The sequence below is a fragment of the Solanum lycopersicum genome, chromosome 7 (assembly GCF_036512215.1).
Source record: "Solanum lycopersicum chromosome 7, SLM_r2.1".
NCBI classification, from domain to species: domain Eukaryota; kingdom Viridiplantae; phylum Streptophyta; class Magnoliopsida; order Solanales; family Solanaceae; genus Solanum; species Solanum lycopersicum.
This window is the reverse complement of record NC_090806.1, coordinates 9,686,383-9,705,164: the sequence shown is the minus strand read 5'-3', so window position 1 is coordinate 9,705,164 and position 18,782 is coordinate 9,686,383. Positions and strand designations below refer to the sequence as shown.

Here is an 18,782-nt window from a genome sequence, read left to right as displayed (position 1 = left end):
GGTCAATACTACAAAAAAGAAAGAAAAGAAGAAATGAAAGAATTCTTGCCATCCAATTCAACATCAATTTTGCACTTCGCTTTCAATTTTTAATCATCCAAATTTAGCCAACTTGGCAAGTCCTTGATTGTCCCTTGAGCAATCAATCATCCCTCATCTTTCTTCTTCTTCTTCTTCTTTTTTTTTAAAAAAAAGAAGGGCCTAAAAAAAAATAATTTGGGGATAAGTGATATTAGATTTCTTAACAAGCACATGTATTCCCCCTCAATTATTATGATCTTTCTAAATCAAATAAAAAAGATCACTCATTTCTCAAGGGGTGTATACCGTTTTTATTTTTTTTTAAAAAAGATCTTAAAGAGTCAAAACTACTTAAAAATAAGTCAACTTCAAGTATTATTTACTCGACTTTAGGGATAGGTTATTAAATATTATATAACACGCGACCTTAAATAGAATGTTTTAAATGACACATATTAGGATAGGAAATTTGTTAGTGAGCATTGACATTTTGTTATAACATAATACATATATTAGATTCTAAACTTGACTTTAAATTTTAACATTGACCTTCAATTTTCATAATGCACAAACAAACATTTTAACTATCCAACTTTTAAATAAATAAACACATGAGTCCTACATGTCACAATACACGTAGAACAAAAAATGACATGTAGGTTATGTGTGTCTATTTGTTCAACTTTATACAAATTTACGTATTTATTTGTGCACATCCAAAGTTGAAAGGTATAAATATGATTTAAAACCAAGTTAAAGAGCATATTTATATATTATGCCTTTTGTTATTGTTATATCTGGTTATGACTATTCTTTTAAAATAATTTGTTAGAATGCCTATAGTATTTTACCATGATTATCTTCATTTCCATTATTTCTTTGTCTACATGATTATCTTTATTTCCATTATTTCTTTGTCTAAATTACTTTTGGCTATTTTTTCTTCAGCCAAACATCTCTATCTCTAAGGTAGTAAAATCTACATACACTTTACCTTTCTCATCCCCTTCTTTACCTTCCTCATACCCTTCTTCGGAATTATACTGGATTTATTACTCACATCTGACTCAGACTTGTCTTAAGCTGTCTACCTACAATTTCAGCAGCTTAATGTTTATATTTTATAAATCGTAGATAAGAAGAAGAATAATCAATTTTAGTACTTACAAATGCTGAAATACCAAGTATAGTCTTATTTGATAAATACCCACCCTGATAATTAACCCCAAATAATCCAGAATTATAACTGTATATCACAAATACTACTTATGTACAAGTGTAGATGTTTATATCCAAGGAAATAAAAATATTATCCTGTTTCAAAAGCAAATTGATTTACCCTGTTAAACCAAATACTGTACATTTCTCATTGTATGAAACAATAGACGCTGAAAGAGCTTAAAACATCCCACCATCTTAATCGTTGAGGACTCCCTTCAGTCGTAGTGGAAAGCTTTCGTATAGGTCTTTGAGGGCTGCATATAAGGGTTCCCCAGCCTTGGGTCTTTCTACAGTTCCAAGAAGAATGTCAGCTGTAGTGAGGTAAGGATCTCCATAGAATTGGAGATTAGTATCCATCCGTGTTGTAACGACATTCCCCTCAAGTGAGACTCCCACAAATGCACCTGAAACATACAAATCAAACCCCAAGTGATTTAAGCAGGGGGAAGATTACATGTTTGGCCGCTCAACCAGAAATATACATGTATTATACATTTGTCAGCTTTTTTTTTTGAGCAGGCGGCTATTTAAGTTAATTTCCCATTAAAAGGCAACCACAGTACTGCTGATAAGTGATAACATTCACTCTTGAAAGAAATGCAATAACATTACCTTTACTGCAACTGTAAGTATAGCATATGCCAGAACCTTTCTCTCCAGCTCGCAGATCTGCCTCCACAACTCTTCCAACTGGACCAGCTGCAGCACTACAACCAGCACCAAGAGAAAAATGCATGCGGCTGCAAAATGTCTTCACGGCCTTAGAGTCATGTAACACAATAATGAAGTCTGTCAACTCACCTCCAATCTGTAGAAGGGCGAAAATCAACCTTTTAGAGTAAGGACGAGGAGGACAAATTTAAACCAAAAACACAAAAAGACGATTCAATAAATATGTGCTTGACTATTCAGCTAATTAGGAGAAAAAAGTTTAATTCAATTGAATCAACCGAATTCTTAGTTCAGGAAGAACCAAACGATGTTTGTCAATTAAGATAAAACAATGTTTGTCAACTACGATCAAACAAAATGTTTATGAGATGTCCATGAACCTTCGTTGCTCCTCTACAAGACAAAAGACCTTCAGAGACCCAAGACCCAAGCTTTGCCAAAACAGAAAATGAATCTGATTAAGGACAAAATGTAATCACTCAATTCAACTGAATTCCTATCATAACTCTTCTATACTATCTGAATTGATGAAAACTGAAGGAGTGTCAATAGCAAAGACCATCAATTTAGAGTATACCTGCGCACCCCATCCCAAACCGGCTGATAGTATAGCAGATGGTGCAGACCATGAACCATCAGACCTTCGTGCAACCACCAGGCCAGAGCCAAATTTATAAGTAAGAAGCATCCCAGCTTTGGCGACCGTTAATATTGCCAGACCTTTAGCTCCTTTTAAAACTGCACCGGGTATGGACCTCTCAGGATTCAACCGAGCAACCTGTGCATTACAAGATTTAATTAGCATTACAAGGTAGAAGTTGCACATTGGGGTCCTCAAATAATTCAGAGAAGAATTTGAAGATTCTGAATGCAGAAGCATATTCTAACACTACCATTCTTGTTCTAACCTTAAAGGAAGAGGGACTATGGAATGTCAAGATGAGCTCTGACTGTGTGAGTAAAGAGAGAGCATTCACAATGAAACTAAAAAAAGATATCACTATTCAAGTTTATTTTTTTAATTTTGCACCTCTAGTATATGACTATTTTTTAACTTGCACCTTGTTCTCTATTTTTTTTTTAATGATTACCCTCCTAACTTGTCTTAGCCCATTTTTATTTGTCTTGGCAGTGGATGAATTGACGCGGCACATCCAAGGCGAGGTTCCATGGTGTATGCTATGTGCAAATGACATATTGATGGATGAGACATGCATTTGTGTTAACAATAGGCTAGAGGTTTGGAGGCATATAACCTGGAGCCTAAATGTTTCAGGTTGAGCAGGACTAAGATAAAATAGTAGGAATAGAAGTTCAATGACATAACTCACGAGGAAGATGTGGAAGTGAGGATTGATACACAAGTAATCCCAAAGAGAGGAAGTTTCAGGTATATTGGGTCAATAATCCACGGAAATGGGGTGATGACGATGTTACAATCATATTGGAGTGGGATGGATGAAATGGAAGCTTGCATTTGGTGTTCTTGTCCGATGAGAATGTACGACCAAGACTTAAAAGGTAAGTTTTCGAGAGTGGCTGCTAGGCAAGCTATGTCTTATGGGTCGGAGCGTCGGCTGATGAAGAACTAGCAAGTTCAGAAGATAAAGTAACAAAATGAGGATGTTGAGATGGTTGTTTGAACATACTATGAAAAATATGGTTAGGAACAAAGATATTTAGGAACTGGTGGGAGTGACCTCCGTGGTGGACAAGATAAGGGTAGCAAGGTTAAGATAATTCCGACATGTAAAGAGGAAGTGCACAGATACCTCAATGAGGAGGTGTTAAGAGGTTGACTATCGTGCATCTACGAACAAGTACGAACAAGTAGAGGCAAGCCAAAAAAGTATTGAGAGAGGTGACTAGACTGGACATGGTACACCTGTATCTTACTGAGGACATGACCCTAGGTAGATGGATATGGAGGACGATGGTTAAGGTTAGTAGGTAGTCAAGTGCTCTCTAGTAACACCCACTTCCCTACTACCAAGTAATTACTTGGCCAAACAAACATGTCAACTGTGTCATCACACCTAATTACACTCAAATCCAATTCCCATATGAATTTCCAAACGTGCGCTTAAACTAAATACAGAGTAGATCATGCAATGATTGGAAGATATGTTGCACTATATCTCTGAATTCTGAATGATCGAGAACTAATGTACGAGAAAAGGTACAAATTCATGAAAAGAAAAACATCCGCAAAAAAACATTGAACAATACCCTAAATCTATCTATATAGCAAAATAAAATAATAAGCATCAGCTAACTCGATTATTTTTATTTTATTGACAACCATGAGCTAACTCAATTATTCATAATAATAATTCATTTTAAAAAAGGGAACGGCAGTAAATCCTACAACATCTTGTTGAAGATCACGCATGCCATTGGATGTGATTCTACTTCCACCCTTAGGTTTCAATTATGTTCTTTTTCAATAAAAGAAAGGAAGAAAATACACAAAAAGTTTCTTTACCCTTCATTGAATGAACTCTTTTATGGATTTGCAAAACCACAAACAGATTAGGCGCAAATTGTAACAAAAACAATAAGAGGACAGGGTGCAGGTTAAAAGCTGATACATAGATAAGGCACGGAAAATACAAAAACTTACAATATTCACCTCAACAGTAACAAAAGGCAGAGAGTTGATTCTTGAGATAAAAGCCAGCAAAAGCAAAAAATAAAACGCCTAAGTAGTAAAGAGAATTGACCTGTGCATACGTCCTCAAAGTGTTTGATGACTTGTATATCTCATACTCCATGGATAAACCCACAGGAAGGTTCAACCAACCTCTTGTAGAAGTCCAATCCATAACATCATGCTTTGCAACCTGCACAGCATTGCTGATGGTGTTGATGAGCACACCTTGCACTGGGTCAAGCCTATCATAGCAGGTATCACACACTCTCTGGGGGTTCTTCTCCCTAAACTTCATGGGTAACAGGCACTTCCCTTTTGTGCATGTCCTACAAAAAACTCCTCCACAAAACCGACAATGATGTCTTCCACGAGTAAATGCTGTGAAAGGCGCAGTGCATTGCATACAAATAGTTGTTGAACTGTCAGGAAGCCACTCTGGAGGCTCAGATTCCAACACATCCTTGTACGCACTGTAGTTAAATGCACTTGGCTCAACTAGCGGTGGAGCACTTGGTATGTAAACTGATGAATGCAAGAAGGTATCTCCATTTGTACCAGATCCAAGAAATGAAACATTAGAACTAGGTAACTGCGGAACTGTATTTGAAACCTGAACTTTATTCTGCCCAGTAACAATAGCAACTAGTCCACTCAAGACGTTTCTTAAATTGACCTCAGGAGGCCCACTTTGCGGCACAAAGTTATATGGGACATTACCAGAACCATAGCTCCTATCCAATACATCATCAGATTCGATCAGTGGGTACCCATGTGGATAACTGTTACCTGCAGCATGGGAATCTTCTGAGACTCTACCCCATGAATCCTCATCAACTTCATCTTCAACAAATTGAAATTTCGTATTGTCTTTTTCCAAATTAGCAAGTGAAGAATACACAACTTTTCCTTCAAATTTCACCATGTATCCAGGATAATCAGTATAACATACAAACAACAGATGGGCTGCAAAGAGGTAACACGACACCAGTCAAAAGAAAATTTAACAAATAGTAACCACTTTAAAGATTCCCATTCATCCTAAAATGCTTATCCTGCTCTACATTAAAGGTTTTAAATTTTAAATACCACAAAAAAGTCTTGTTAGACCCAATTTAACTCTTCTTCTTTTTTTTAACTCTTCACACAATTTTATCCTCTATTCTATTCATTATACATTTTTCTGAAAAAAGTATATAACCAGATGTGTTTCTAAAAATTCTCTTAATAACTGTAGCAAGCAGAAAGCCTACAAGAAAATATGGAGAAAACTAATCCAATATACAATCAAACCAACCCCAAACTAAATGGATTCAGCTCCAATTCCAGTACTGGAATATAAATGAACATATTCGCCACTGGAGAATTCCTTTCAGCCAGGAATGAGAACTTAAACATTGCTGAGAATTTTAAAAATGAAAAATTAAGCCACAGAACCAAAAATACCAAAAAGCATGCAATTTTATAACAAAACATACCGAATAAAAGAGAGAATAACAACCAAATAAGAAACCGCAATAAAAAAAAAATTGGAGAAACAAAAAATAGGGTTTTAAAGCGAGAACATACTCGTTACCTAAAAACACATCAATTTACACAATCCGATCAAAATTCTAGACGAAACAACCAATATTCCAGATTCAATTATCTCGATACCTAGGGTTACCTAAAATACCCAAAAAAAATTTAAAAAAATCGTACATACATAGACAGAGACAACCTGAAGATTGAAGAGAACATAATCAACATTGATGGAAGAAATAAGAGACAAAAAAAAGGAATAAACTTACCGGATTTTGTTTGTTTGATGATCGGTGATCGGAGGAATGAAGAAAGGCGATAAGAGGTTTGTGGTTTTGTGGGTTCTCTGTTTGCTTCGGAAACCGGGTAAGCAAGCGTCTGTTTGGGTCTATTTCTTTTTAAAAAAATTATATATTAGTATTTGTAGTTTCGTAAGGTCCATTGAAGTGCACGCAAAGAGATTAGGTTTTATTTTAATACTCATATTTAGGAATGTGTATCGGTTGATTAGGTTTTATTTTAAAGTTTATCGAGTTGCCTTATGAGTTATCAATTTGTAGAGATGATAAACTATTATAGAACCATTAACATATTGAATTATCGATTTTTTATCGTTATCGATTTAACCGTTAAGATTCGACACAAAAAACATTGAAAATCACTTAGAAACAAGGTGACAAACCAAATAAACCATGCACTTGAGTTCACAAGTTACATCTTGTTCAAAACAAACACTTTCATATTTTAGAATAACCAAGTGTTTGAGACAACAAAAAATAAAAGTAGAAAATCAAACTCTAAGTCGAGTACTTTATAGACAAAGGGATATAAATATTATTATTTAATTTACTATCGGGTTATCAGTTAACTTGTTAAGAAAAAACTTCAAACCGTTAAAAACCGATAACCCGATAACAAAAAAGAAAATCAAAACTGTTATCAAAACAACTAAATCAATAACTCAATACTATAAACCAATAACTTTTTTATCGATTCAACTTATCGATTCCGGTTCAGTTTTGAACAGCTCTACTGATATCAGTAGTACCCTTATAACGAGTACATATATAACTTTATAAGAAGTAAATTATTTAAATATATTAATTTTATAACTTATATGACATTTGATAGACAGACAAAAAATAAGTTATTCATGTAAAAGTATTAATATAACATTTGATTAACAATTTCAATATCTGCATCACTAATACATGTATAAGTTAAAAGGAAATTTATGTATTATTTTATATAGGATAGGGAAAAGGGGAGATAAATTCACCCTTGAGCTTGTCTCGAAAAAAGTCAGTTACACATGCACTTAAACTATCCTGACGACCTTACACACCTTTACTATTTAAAAATATATTTTTTTACCCCCTAAAACTGACATGACAAAAAATAAAAAAGAAAAGTACATAAAATAAAAATAAATAAATTAATGGCGACTATTCTGATTTACATGGTGAAAATATAGATTTAGTAGTAATATGGCTACAATGGTTGTGTTTTCATGGTGATGTTCATTAAAGAAGAAATAATTAATGATATGGAGAATTTTAGTCAAAATTTGACATTGCATCTGATGTGGTAGTGACATGACATTGATGTGGCGCAGATGTGTGTAACAGCTCACTATATTAGTTTAAGCGTGTAACTGACTTTTCGAGACAAGTTCGAAAGTAAATTTATGTCTTTTTCCTCTAGAATAAAAATGAAATAACTAATACATAAACAACTAATTCGTGCATAACTGATACTCGTATAAAAGTAGAAATTATTCCGCTACAACTAAGTAATAAACAATAGATTACTCACTACATGAATTAGTGATGGGAGGATGGTGGTGACAGTAATCACTAATTATTTCTCATGAACAAAGAAATGACTCATGTTGTTTCTCATGGAACATGAAATAAACAAAACTTTGATAAACAAAATTTGACACAAAAAGTTTGTGATTGATAAATAAATTAACAAACATAAGAAAATGTAACATGATAATGGAAAAATGAAAAGTGTCTCGATCATATATGAGTAAATACTAAATAAGTAATTCTGGAGAGATCAAGCTTTCTGTGTAAGTGAACCTATTCTGAAATTTACCTCGAGGCAACAATGTAAAGGGTCCTCTTTGTGTCCTAAATTTAATATCCTTACCTCGTAAATGTGCGCATCAATATATTATTTCACCATTCGCAAACCTATATTTTGATGTGGCTTTAAAAAGATAACGATTTTCTATAGATAATATTGCATTCCAAGATTCCTTGAGATTATAATCTCTCATTATCCATACCTTAAAAGTACGGATCCCCTGATCATACGTATTAGAATAAGCACAAAGCATTCCTTCCAATGTAAAAATGTCAATCTTACGTGTGTTCAACAGACATATTTTCTTTGGCAATGGTATCTCTCCATACACTTCATGAGAAATAGTAAATGAAACCACAAAGTAAGTTTTTAAATAAAAACCAATCTAATGAAATGCCCCACGTATAAATGCCAAAGAATTCATAGCAGACACCTTATTTCCAGTGACACGAGGGTATTCACCAATTTTTCGCCAAGTGTCATTTTTCATTGTAAAAACTTCACCTGGCACTTTGTGACCACCAAATTCATTCCCCTCAATTTTTAGAATCTTATAGTCACCATTTGAATCAAGACTCAATCCAAAACATGAAGATAATCCCACTGAAAATTCTGAAACGGGAAGTACCAATGATTTCCTAGTTGAGGATTCCATAACAAAAGTATGTTGTACTCAACAGTATTTTCGAAAACATTAATAATAATTAAGCCACCACAATCATTATAATTCGTAAAAAACTCTGGTTCAATATTTAGAGGAAAATTTAGTTTATGTGTATCCTCAACCAACTGAGTCGGCGATAATAAACAACAGTATATGAGATAGACAAATTCCCCAAGACATCGTTGGTAAAATAGTTTGAGAATTCTGATCATTCTTTGCATGGTTGAGATGTCTCATCTTAAAGTACGGTTCATCAATTAATATTTTTTAAAATTTTGAAACACATTTAAATCGAAGAATAAACTTTACTAATGAACTGTTGCTGATGTCAATAAGTATGTCTTCTTCAAAGTAAACTTTCATGGCCTAAATAGGACAAAAAAATGATGTTAAGACACATAGCTTACTCTTAAATTTTTCAAATATTAATACCACTTCAATCAAGATATAAAAAAGATAAACCTAATTTTTTTTCCTATTAACTATTAGGAAAAAGGATCTCAAAAATACTTTAACTTTAGCCGAAATTATTGTTATACGATATCAAATTTTTATGAGGACCGTTTACCCCCCCTTAACCTTTAAAATACATTATTAAATAGTTCAAGGAGTAAAAGGTCCTTTTCAAAGTTCGATATCGTAATGATAATTTCGATCAAAGTTCAAATATATTTTTAACCCTTTTCCCTAACTATTAACAAACAAACATAGTAATAAAATTTAGAAAAAATTCTTACTTCTTTTCATTGTTAAGTAGTTATGTAAATAATGTTAAATCAAAAAGCATTTACACATACATTTAAAGCAGGGAATGAGAAAACAGATATGACAAATTTTATAAATGAGAATTAGTGTTTTTCAAGCAAATTAAATACATTCTTTCCTACCGAAAACAACCAAAGTTTAAAAACATTTTAGACAATTGAAATAAATTAAATTGCGGAAAAAAATCTTTTAGTAATAGCAACAAAACGCACTCTAAATCAAATTAATAACAAATTTCAATAAATGAACTCAATTGATGTATTGAGAACTCACCAGATCTAGAATATCCATTGAATTTGCTTTCTTTGAAGCCTCCAAAACTTTTTGTCATGCATTTAAAATTGAAAAATTTAGCTTGAACACGATTATTATTAAAGAAAATGAAAACACACAAATTAGAAATAAACATATACCTTTAGGAGTTTGATTGGAAATTTTAATTTCTTTTTCCGTTGACGATTCACCATCTTTAGAGCTTTGATTTGAATGTTACAATTTGTTTTTTTTGACATAATACATAAATTAGATTCTTATCTTGACTTTAAATTATAACTTTGACCTCAACTATGATAGTGCACAAAGAGACACTTTAACTAACCGAAATTTAAACAAAAAAACACGCAAATATTTCAGCAAAACACGTGTTACACACATGTTTTGACGTGGAAAAGTAAATCACTCAGTTGCTGCCAACTAACTAAAATAAAAACACCTAGATTTTAAAAATTATAAAAATAAATTATAATATAGAATTTGATGAAAGTGAAAACAAATTCATTTTTAGGAAAAAAAAACTACCTTTTCTCTTCTCTCTCTTAAAAATTCCTAATATGAAATTTATGCCCCTTATATTCAAATCAAAGAAAAAATTGTTCAAGATATTTGCTAAAATTTCATTTACGGATTATATATTCTTCTTCCTCAATTTAGTCAAGGTACCAAGATTCAACATTTTACAAACAAGAATTTACATATTGTTGGTCAAATGTTCAAACTAATATGAGAATCTCTAGAGGAAACTAATGTTTTTATTGCAAAATTATTTCAGAGCAGCCATAAATCTGGAAAGACATGAGAATCAATGAACTTCTCCTTCTTTTCTTTAGTTTGAAGTGCTTTAAGTTGTCAAATACTTAATGGAAAAAATAGGGTGCTTTGTTTATTGTGATTGTCGTAGTGAAGAGAACTGCAATTATGAATTTTGGATGCCAAAAAATGAACTTATAGTGCTAAAAATTATTAAGTGAAATGATGCACTTAAAGTGTTTGATAAATTGTCTGATAGAATTTTTCAGAAATTTTTGACAAGTTTGAGTAGCAATATGATATCTAATCAAAATGCCTTCAAACTTAAATTGCATTCAATATGTATAATTGTATACTCACCTTATCTTGCCAAAAAAAAAAACTTCATTATAATTTTTTTTCATAATAACAAAAAAGTAAATAAATGTCACTAGCAGTTTGCAATGAACAACAAATAATGCAAAAAAATGGGGAAATTGTCGAAAAATTAGAAAGAGAGTTTAATTGTCATTTCAATGTTTTTTAATTGTTGGGCCCCTCAATTTTTACATCTGACGCGCCTGATTTGGGTGTATTTTACGCATTTTGCCAGGTAGGATCCGAATATTTTTTTGTTTAAGTTTTGAATAGTTAAAGTGCCTATTTGTGCACTAACAAAGTTAAAGGTCAAAGTTATAATATAAAGTTAAGGGTGCAATTTATGTATTATGCTTATTTTTTTTTAGGTAAAATGATTTGATGAGTCCTTGTACTTGTAAGAGTATAGAAAGTCTTTATTCTAGACTCTTCTACTTAATATTTTGTCAATTGAACCCTTAATGAGATTCTTAAACCCTTTTGACCATTGATCGAGCTTGTTTGACATTTATTTTGCTGACTCATTACAGCGTGTGCTATCACATTTTAATAGACGAGTGAGAGCATTGAAATCTTTAGAAAATATTAAATAATAATTAAAAAAATCTCAGACCCTCCTTCTATTGTTGTCCAAAAAACCCTAGCCACCATTAATTTTACCAGTTCAACAAATCCATCAATTAAAGTAGGGAAAAAAATGAATTTTCCCCCGATCTTTAATAAATAGTATGTCTATACTCGTTGTTATACTTTGCGTCCATATAAGTCTGCCTTCCAACTATAAGTATACACATGCCCCTCTCACTAACGCCCCCTCATTTTGTACACGTGTTTTAATCCTAATCAACTATCCGTTTGACCATTTTTTTTAAATACATAAACTAACAATCCGCCCCATAAATTCAATACCGACTCGATTCTCACTAAAATCCAACCAGTGTATCTTCCACCAAATCCCTTTGATGACTTTATCACCTCTATAAGCGTGCCTCAGATCTGTGGCTACTGAGCAGTACAATATCAAATGGTTTACTGTTTCCATCTTTTCCAAACATAGATAACACTTGTATACAAACTAGAAATCTTTCCTATTGAGATTGTCTCGAGTGAAACATGCTTTATAGGGTAGTATCTTAATTTATAGTTGTGATTTAGTTTTTCAGTTTTCTGTCTATTTCCTTGCATAAATGCATACTTAGGCTTTTGACCTCCATTGCAATTCCTTAATGTGCTTCTATATAACTTCCCAGTGTGATTGAGCTAATTGATGGGTGCTAGGGTAGGCTTTTGAATTTTTGTGTCTTATCTTGCACCAAAATAACTGGTTGGATTTTAGTGAGAATCGGGTGGACATTGAGTTTATGGGGCAGGTTGTTAGTTTATAGGTTAAAAACGGTTAAACTGGTAGTTGATTAGGATTAAGACATGTGTACAAAATGAGGGGCTCATTAGTGAGAGGGGTTGTACCGATAATTGGATAACAGGGGCTTATATGGACGCAAAGTATAACGGAAGATATAGACGTATCATTTATCAAAGTTTGAGGGGTAAATTCGTTATTTGCTTTTACATCTGCTTTGAACATTTCATCAAAGATATCAACAACATCAAAAGCCTTAATCTTGCACACATAAGTAGCAATTAGTGCATAAAAGGTAGAACACGAAGGTTTAAATCTCAATTGGGTATTTTGGTGAATTTTAGCGGTGTCTAAATGTTTTGGATGTTGAACAAGGCAATCAATTGTGATTTCGCTTGATAGCTATGGATCATACATGGTGGTTATTTGGTGATTTGAGTGATGACGATGAACAAAACTTGAGTGATTTTGCTCCGATAGCTATGAATCTTCCAGCCCCCAAAATTGACCGATTTTGCTCCGATAGCTATGTAGCTTATTGGTAACAATTTGTACTCCTACATTGTTGGTGAGAATTTGATTTTTCATAATTTAATTTCCTCCCCCATTTGCCTTTTCCGAGTCCACAATGTTATTTTTTTTTTAAAAAAAATAATCATTTAAGGGAGCATAATGGAATTTAAGCACTTTGTGCTAAGGAATAAGAAATTCACGTTAGCATATTTTTAAAAAATAATTCATGTTTGCACTTCCGGTCTGAGAAATATACCATTGGGGGAATAGTAAATAAATGGCTCTTTAACTCTCATCTGTCAAGGAGTAAATTATTATTAGTCATATATATAGAAGAGATCTCTGTATATAATAGCTTGTCCAATGACCAGCAATATATGTTTACTATTCTATCCATTTTAAAATACAATTATCGACTAAGTTGTTCAGATTCTTTAAATATTTTATCGCACTCATGTCGAATTCTTAAAAAATAATATTTTTAAAAACACGATACTTATTCACTTATATTTTTAGTTAATCTAAGCAACATAGATTGTCAAGATGTATTATGTAATGACATTACATTAAAAGTCACTCTCTTACAACTCAACACCTTCCACCATCTCCTAATGTGAAAGGAGGTAGTATTACTATTCTATCCATCTCCTAATGCATGTCAAAATTAGATAAAAGTATTACTCTTCTATCCATCTCCTAATGCATGTCAAAATTAGATAAAAGTATTACTATTCTATCCATCTCCTAATGCATGTCAAAATTAGATGAAAGTATTACTATTCTATCCATCTCCTAATGCATGTCAAAATTAGATAAAATTTAAACCATGCATGTACAAATGTAGCAAGAAATTTTTTAAAACAACATAAATTTCAAAATCAAGGAAATCTAGAGCTGAAAACCTAAACACTATCAAACTTACGACTTCATTTGCCTCACATAACTGTAAACCTCAACTCTCACTTCTAATAAGGATAAGGAAGTAATAATACATTCATTCACTAATAACTAGTCTCTACATTAATAATATTGATATACTCTAATCAACTACAAACAACCCCTTATATTTTACAAAAATTAACTTGTATAATTAGAATCCACTTCAATCATCATAAAAAATTTCCATATATGTTATAGTATTTTATAAAATAACATTTATATTTCAGATTTAAAATAAATAAAGCGATACGTGTTTATACTAGCACGATATTCTGAACACTAAATCAAGACACGATATTCTGAACACTAAATCAAGACATAGTACTAATTCAAATTCAAGATATTCTGAACAGTAAAATGTAGAGGAAGATCTAAAAAAACAAAAAGATCAAAGTTTTATCTGTCTGTTTGTTCATACACGCTGCTTCTTTCCAGGTTGTATTTCACCGTCTTCAAGTGCTTCACCTTTGTCTTTCTCCATCTTCTTTCTGGTGAGTATTTTGTTTATCTTATGCAGCTCATTCGTAAGCTTCTGGTCTTTGTTTTGTTTCCTCGTCTTCCTACCATCCTGCATCTTCACTCCAAACTGGAATGCAGCTTTCGGCATTGCTTCCTTCTGCTCATTGTATGTCGCCCACTCCTCTTCTGTCTCAAAGTCCCAACGATGAAGCCTTCCCTTTGCCTACAATGCATCACAACATCAAAGAAAAATTAGAGTTGTATCTTCGTACAATTTTAAAAAATGTAATTATTTTCAGTTATGTGAGGCAATTGAAGTTTCCTTTACAGGGACCAACATTTTGTAGGTTTCAAAAGTACGGGGGAAGGGGTGAACTAAGAAATGGCATAATCTTCAGCAAGAACAGAGTATCACTTACGCGTCCACCCATGTCCATTTTTGACAAATCAGCTTCATCATCACTGTCAACAACCTCACGATTGTACTCTTGGTAACCAGGATAGCACTCCGAATAGCTTTCAGAAATAAAGTTAGGATCCTTCTCTCTGGCATCTCTCTCTCTCAATTGCAGAAGCCTCTGATCATCCCTCTTGAACACTGACCCTAGGCCTCTATCCTTTTCTTCTTGAGTCATAAACTGTGGATCCTGAAGACCGTCAACATCAGCTTGCATATCATAATTCTGCTGGAGATATTGCTCAGGATAAGCCACCTGTTCAGGATACTGATAATCTTGCCACTCTGGTTGGTAAACACCAGCTACCGCTTGTGCTTGCGCTGCATCATATCCATTCTGGACAGATCAAACATATTCAACAATCAAAAGATGAGTAATAGTTGCAACACATAGTAAAATCTAATTAAGGGAGTAAATAAAGTAAAGTCGACAAATACGATGGAGGGCATCCAATTTCTTCCTTTCTTCGTATAAATGTAGGAAAAAGAATCTAGGCAGATTTTGTCATAAAATATTGTTAAGCATTTTAAACAGGAATGATCTAATGCCTTACAACTCAAAACTGACTCACCGTGTATTGCCAATCATGAGAAGGCTCAGATGGAGGTACTGGGCCATAGGCAGGTTCACTGAAATATGAGGTTCTCTCTTTGTTTCGAGGAGATTCTTCCATGTCCTCCGATACAGGGCTTTGACCCATATCTCCAGCAGGAACGGAGTAGTCAACGCCTTCCCCTATGAAGATATCTTCTTCTTCAGGTCTAGCAACAACAGGTCCCTGAACCTCTCTTCTTTCTGAATGGTTCTTTTTAGGAAGTTGTGCAGATGGATGCACAGTTTCTTTATCAATTTGGCTCTTTGATGCATCCGACTTCAATACTTCGTCATAACCATTGGATATAACTGTCTTCCCTGTACAATATTGAAAACTTGTGTCAGAACACAGAACAAGGATATAGAAGTGCAGCTCCTTATCAATGAAGAGAAGAGATAACTCACCACCAACAAAAGAACAAGAAAAGGGCAAAAGGGACCCCCTCCCCCAGCTCTTCATTAATGTACAGGTGACAGAAGAAGATCCAAAAGCCCAGAAAAAAGGAAAAAGAAGCAAGGTATACTTAGTGTTGGAAACACATAATAAGGACTCCAGAGAACCAAAATGCTCTTTTTTAGTCTCCATGGAAATACAGAATCATACTATATCTAGTTATCAACTACCTTCACACTCAATTACACCCTGTGCCCCGGTTTCAAAGAAGAATAACCCACATTCTATCCCGGCTACAAAACATTCTATTGTACTTCTTTATAGGAAACCAGGCCCAAACTCACTTTCGTAAGCAATAATATTAATAGGCCTACCAAGGATGCAACAACACCAGTCGGAAATTAGAGAAAAGGTTCCCATAAAACAAACTGGATATATAAGAATCTACATCACATTGTGACTCTAATTACTTTCAGAAAATACAGTAAGGTTTAGAAGGCACGAACGCTAAGCACCTTTGCTATCTTTTTCCTTCTTCTTCTTTTTGAGAACTTTTCCTGATGATCCAAGACGGAGATAGGACATGATTTTAGCTATTCGGTCTAGAACAGAACCATCAACACTGACTGTAACCATTTCCTGAAAAATATAGATGAGATAACCCATTCAGATGGAAAATTCAGGAAGAAATTGCCTGACAGTAATGCAGTATGGAAAAGGGAAATACCTCGAGGACTGGACAGTCAGCTTTGCTTCTGTGTAGAGTTGTAGGAATATCATTGGAGTATCCACTATCCTGCAATATACACATCAACCATAAGTGAAGAAAAAGAGAGACCGTGAAAGAAAACATACACACAGTAACCGCAAGTGAACAAAATCTTCACATCTTCTTCACTATCCATATTCCATATGACACATCTGATCACCAAACATTTTAGTAGTAAAATAAATCAACTTCAACGATTCTAGCATCTAATTTCCGACAACACCCTTTCCACCTTCCTCCAAGAAAAAGAATGGCCTTCAGAAGGAAAAGACTATTCACCCCCGCCATACAAGCTAAACTCTAGCGTGACATCAACAGTTAACTACAGTTTTGCCCAAAAAAAAAAAGTATGATCCAATATAGAAATAGAAGCTTCTCAGCTACCTATCACAAGTACAAAATTTTGTTTACTATTACATCTCAAGTCTAAGCGCACTATAAGAGGACTCAACTAATGGTCTGTGAAATAATTCCTTTTCAGGCAAGTAGAACCTAGCATACACAACACATAAGAGCAGAGGAAGTATAAAAGGGAAACATACCATATTAAAAATAAAAGCCATCCGTCCAGGAAGAAACATTTCGTTGGTCTTTATAACAGTCTGAGGCTTGATTATCCATTGGTATACTGACTGAAACCCCAAACTTACTAGTCACTCTATTGAAACATAACTACACCAAGCAACAACTAGAAATATTTGAGACGAAATCAATTGAAAGAGTTAATGCACCTTGGCAGTTGCAGTACGGAATGACAATTGATGATCTTCCTTTACACCTCTATTAGCAAAAGGGATAAATAGAATAGTTAATCGAACAGTTTCCAGCAGCACTGCTTCTTAGACATGGTGTTCAAAAGAACAATTCACTAAATATGCTCATTACTTTGCATATACACAAAAAGATGTTAGCAGAGTGTCCCTAAATCAGGGTAATCTATGGAAGAACATATAAAGGGGCATCTACAAAAGAACTCCCTATCTAAAGCTACAGTCTTATCCAATGGGAGCTACACATGGATCAACTTTATTAGCTGAAAATTACTAACAGGCTCTTGGAGAGTCAGTTACTTATTCCTGGGGTTGAAGTAAATGAGTCATACATACAACTAAGCAATAAAGTAACCTAGTACTTACCTAGCTTTTCCTTCTAACGCCTCATCTCCAGTTTCTGGCTTCTTATCTATTTCACTTCTCACTTTGTGAAGCAAAGCATAATCTAACCCTTTAACCAAATGTGTATGTTCCACATCACCTAATTTACAATCAGCCAAAACAAGGATTGATTAGCTGAAGCCATATATCAAGAAAACTGCTGAACTGAAACTAAAAAATATTCTTGTACAACCACAGACTATACGAACCTCCAAGATACTTGCTCTTCTCAATAGATAATTTCTGAGCATCAGCAGAGCTGTAAAAGTTCAAAACAAGAAAGTTAGAACAAAATTAAACGAAGAAAAAGAGAAATGGGTGTTTCGTTTTTTTTTTTTTTACAGGAGATCAATATTCCCGGGAGGAGCAACAGCATGAAAACCACCAAATTCAGTGAGTTCATAATCAGGATTTTGATCTTCTCTCCTTTCTTTAGCTCTGTCTCTGTACTTTGGTAACTCCGGTTCTTCAACCTTCTCTTCTCTGTAACAAAAACAATAGAAAAATCCCCCATTTTTCAGCAAATTAAAGAAGGATCTATTGAGATTTACATAATCGAAGATGAAAGAGAGAAACAAACTTGTTGCGACGAACAATCTTTTCCTTGTGATTTCGCTTTGAAGAAGACATGATTGAGACCTTATTCCCAAAAATTCCAGATTAGGGTGAAACGAGCGAAGAAGACAATCAACCTCATATAAACATCCCCAAAAGACTAAAATAACCCTAACTTCCTACTTTTTGTTTCGATTTATCATTATTCGATTTGTGAAGATAATCAAATCAATAAGATATACACTATCAATTTTTAACTAATTGATTTTGACAATCTAATGAGCGCGTTTTTTATTTAATCGATAAGAAAATGGTGTTATATATATATATATATATATATATATATATATATATATATATAATGTCCATCTAATACACTTAGGGGTCGTTTGATAGAGTGTATAAGAATAATGCAAAATAGGGTGTATTAGTAATGCTTGCATTAGTTATGCAATTATTATTTTTTATACACTGTTTGGTTTGATGTATTAGAAAAAACAAATCTTGCATAATTTCTATTTAAAAAATGTATGTTTACAAAAATACCCTTTACACTTTATTTATTTTTACACTTTCTTTGCAACAAGGTTCTTTGT

General features: G+C 33.5%; 2 protein-coding genes across 2 annotated transcripts; both read right to left on the bottom strand.

The window, feature by feature from the left end:
- Nucleotides 1-1,251: 1,251 nt before the first annotated feature.
- LOC101259950 (uncharacterized) lies at nucleotides 1,252-7,597 on the bottom strand. Its single transcript, XM_010325082.4, has 5 exons — nucleotides 6,355-7,597; nucleotides 4,638-5,530; nucleotides 2,492-2,692; nucleotides 1,855-2,050; nucleotides 1,252-1,646 (listed from the first exon to the last, which is right to left on the bottom strand). Exons 2-5 carry the CDS (start codon nucleotides 5,487-5,489, stop codon nucleotides 1,438-1,440), a joined length of 1,458 nt encoding a protein of 485 aa, XP_010323384.1. The 5' UTR covers nucleotides 5,490-5,530; nucleotides 6,355-7,597; the 3' UTR covers nucleotides 1,252-1,437.
- A 6,406-nt stretch (nucleotides 7,598-14,003) lies between these two features.
- Nucleotides 14,004-18,477, bottom strand: LOC101259647 (suppressor of mec-8 and unc-52 protein homolog 2). Its single transcript, XM_004242849.5, has 11 exons — nucleotides 18,212-18,477; nucleotides 17,974-18,114; nucleotides 17,841-17,890; nucleotides 17,614-17,731; nucleotides 17,209-17,257; nucleotides 17,020-17,109; nucleotides 16,436-16,504; nucleotides 16,224-16,347; nucleotides 15,292-15,632; nucleotides 14,682-15,056; nucleotides 14,004-14,485 (listed from the first exon to the last, which is right to left on the bottom strand). The coding sequence occupies exons 1-11, from the start codon at nucleotides 18,259-18,261 to the stop codon at nucleotides 14,216-14,218; spliced, it is 1,677 nt and encodes a 558-aa protein (XP_004242897.1). The 5' UTR covers nucleotides 18,262-18,477; the 3' UTR covers nucleotides 14,004-14,215.
- Between the last annotated feature and the right edge of the window lie 305 nt (nucleotides 18,478-18,782).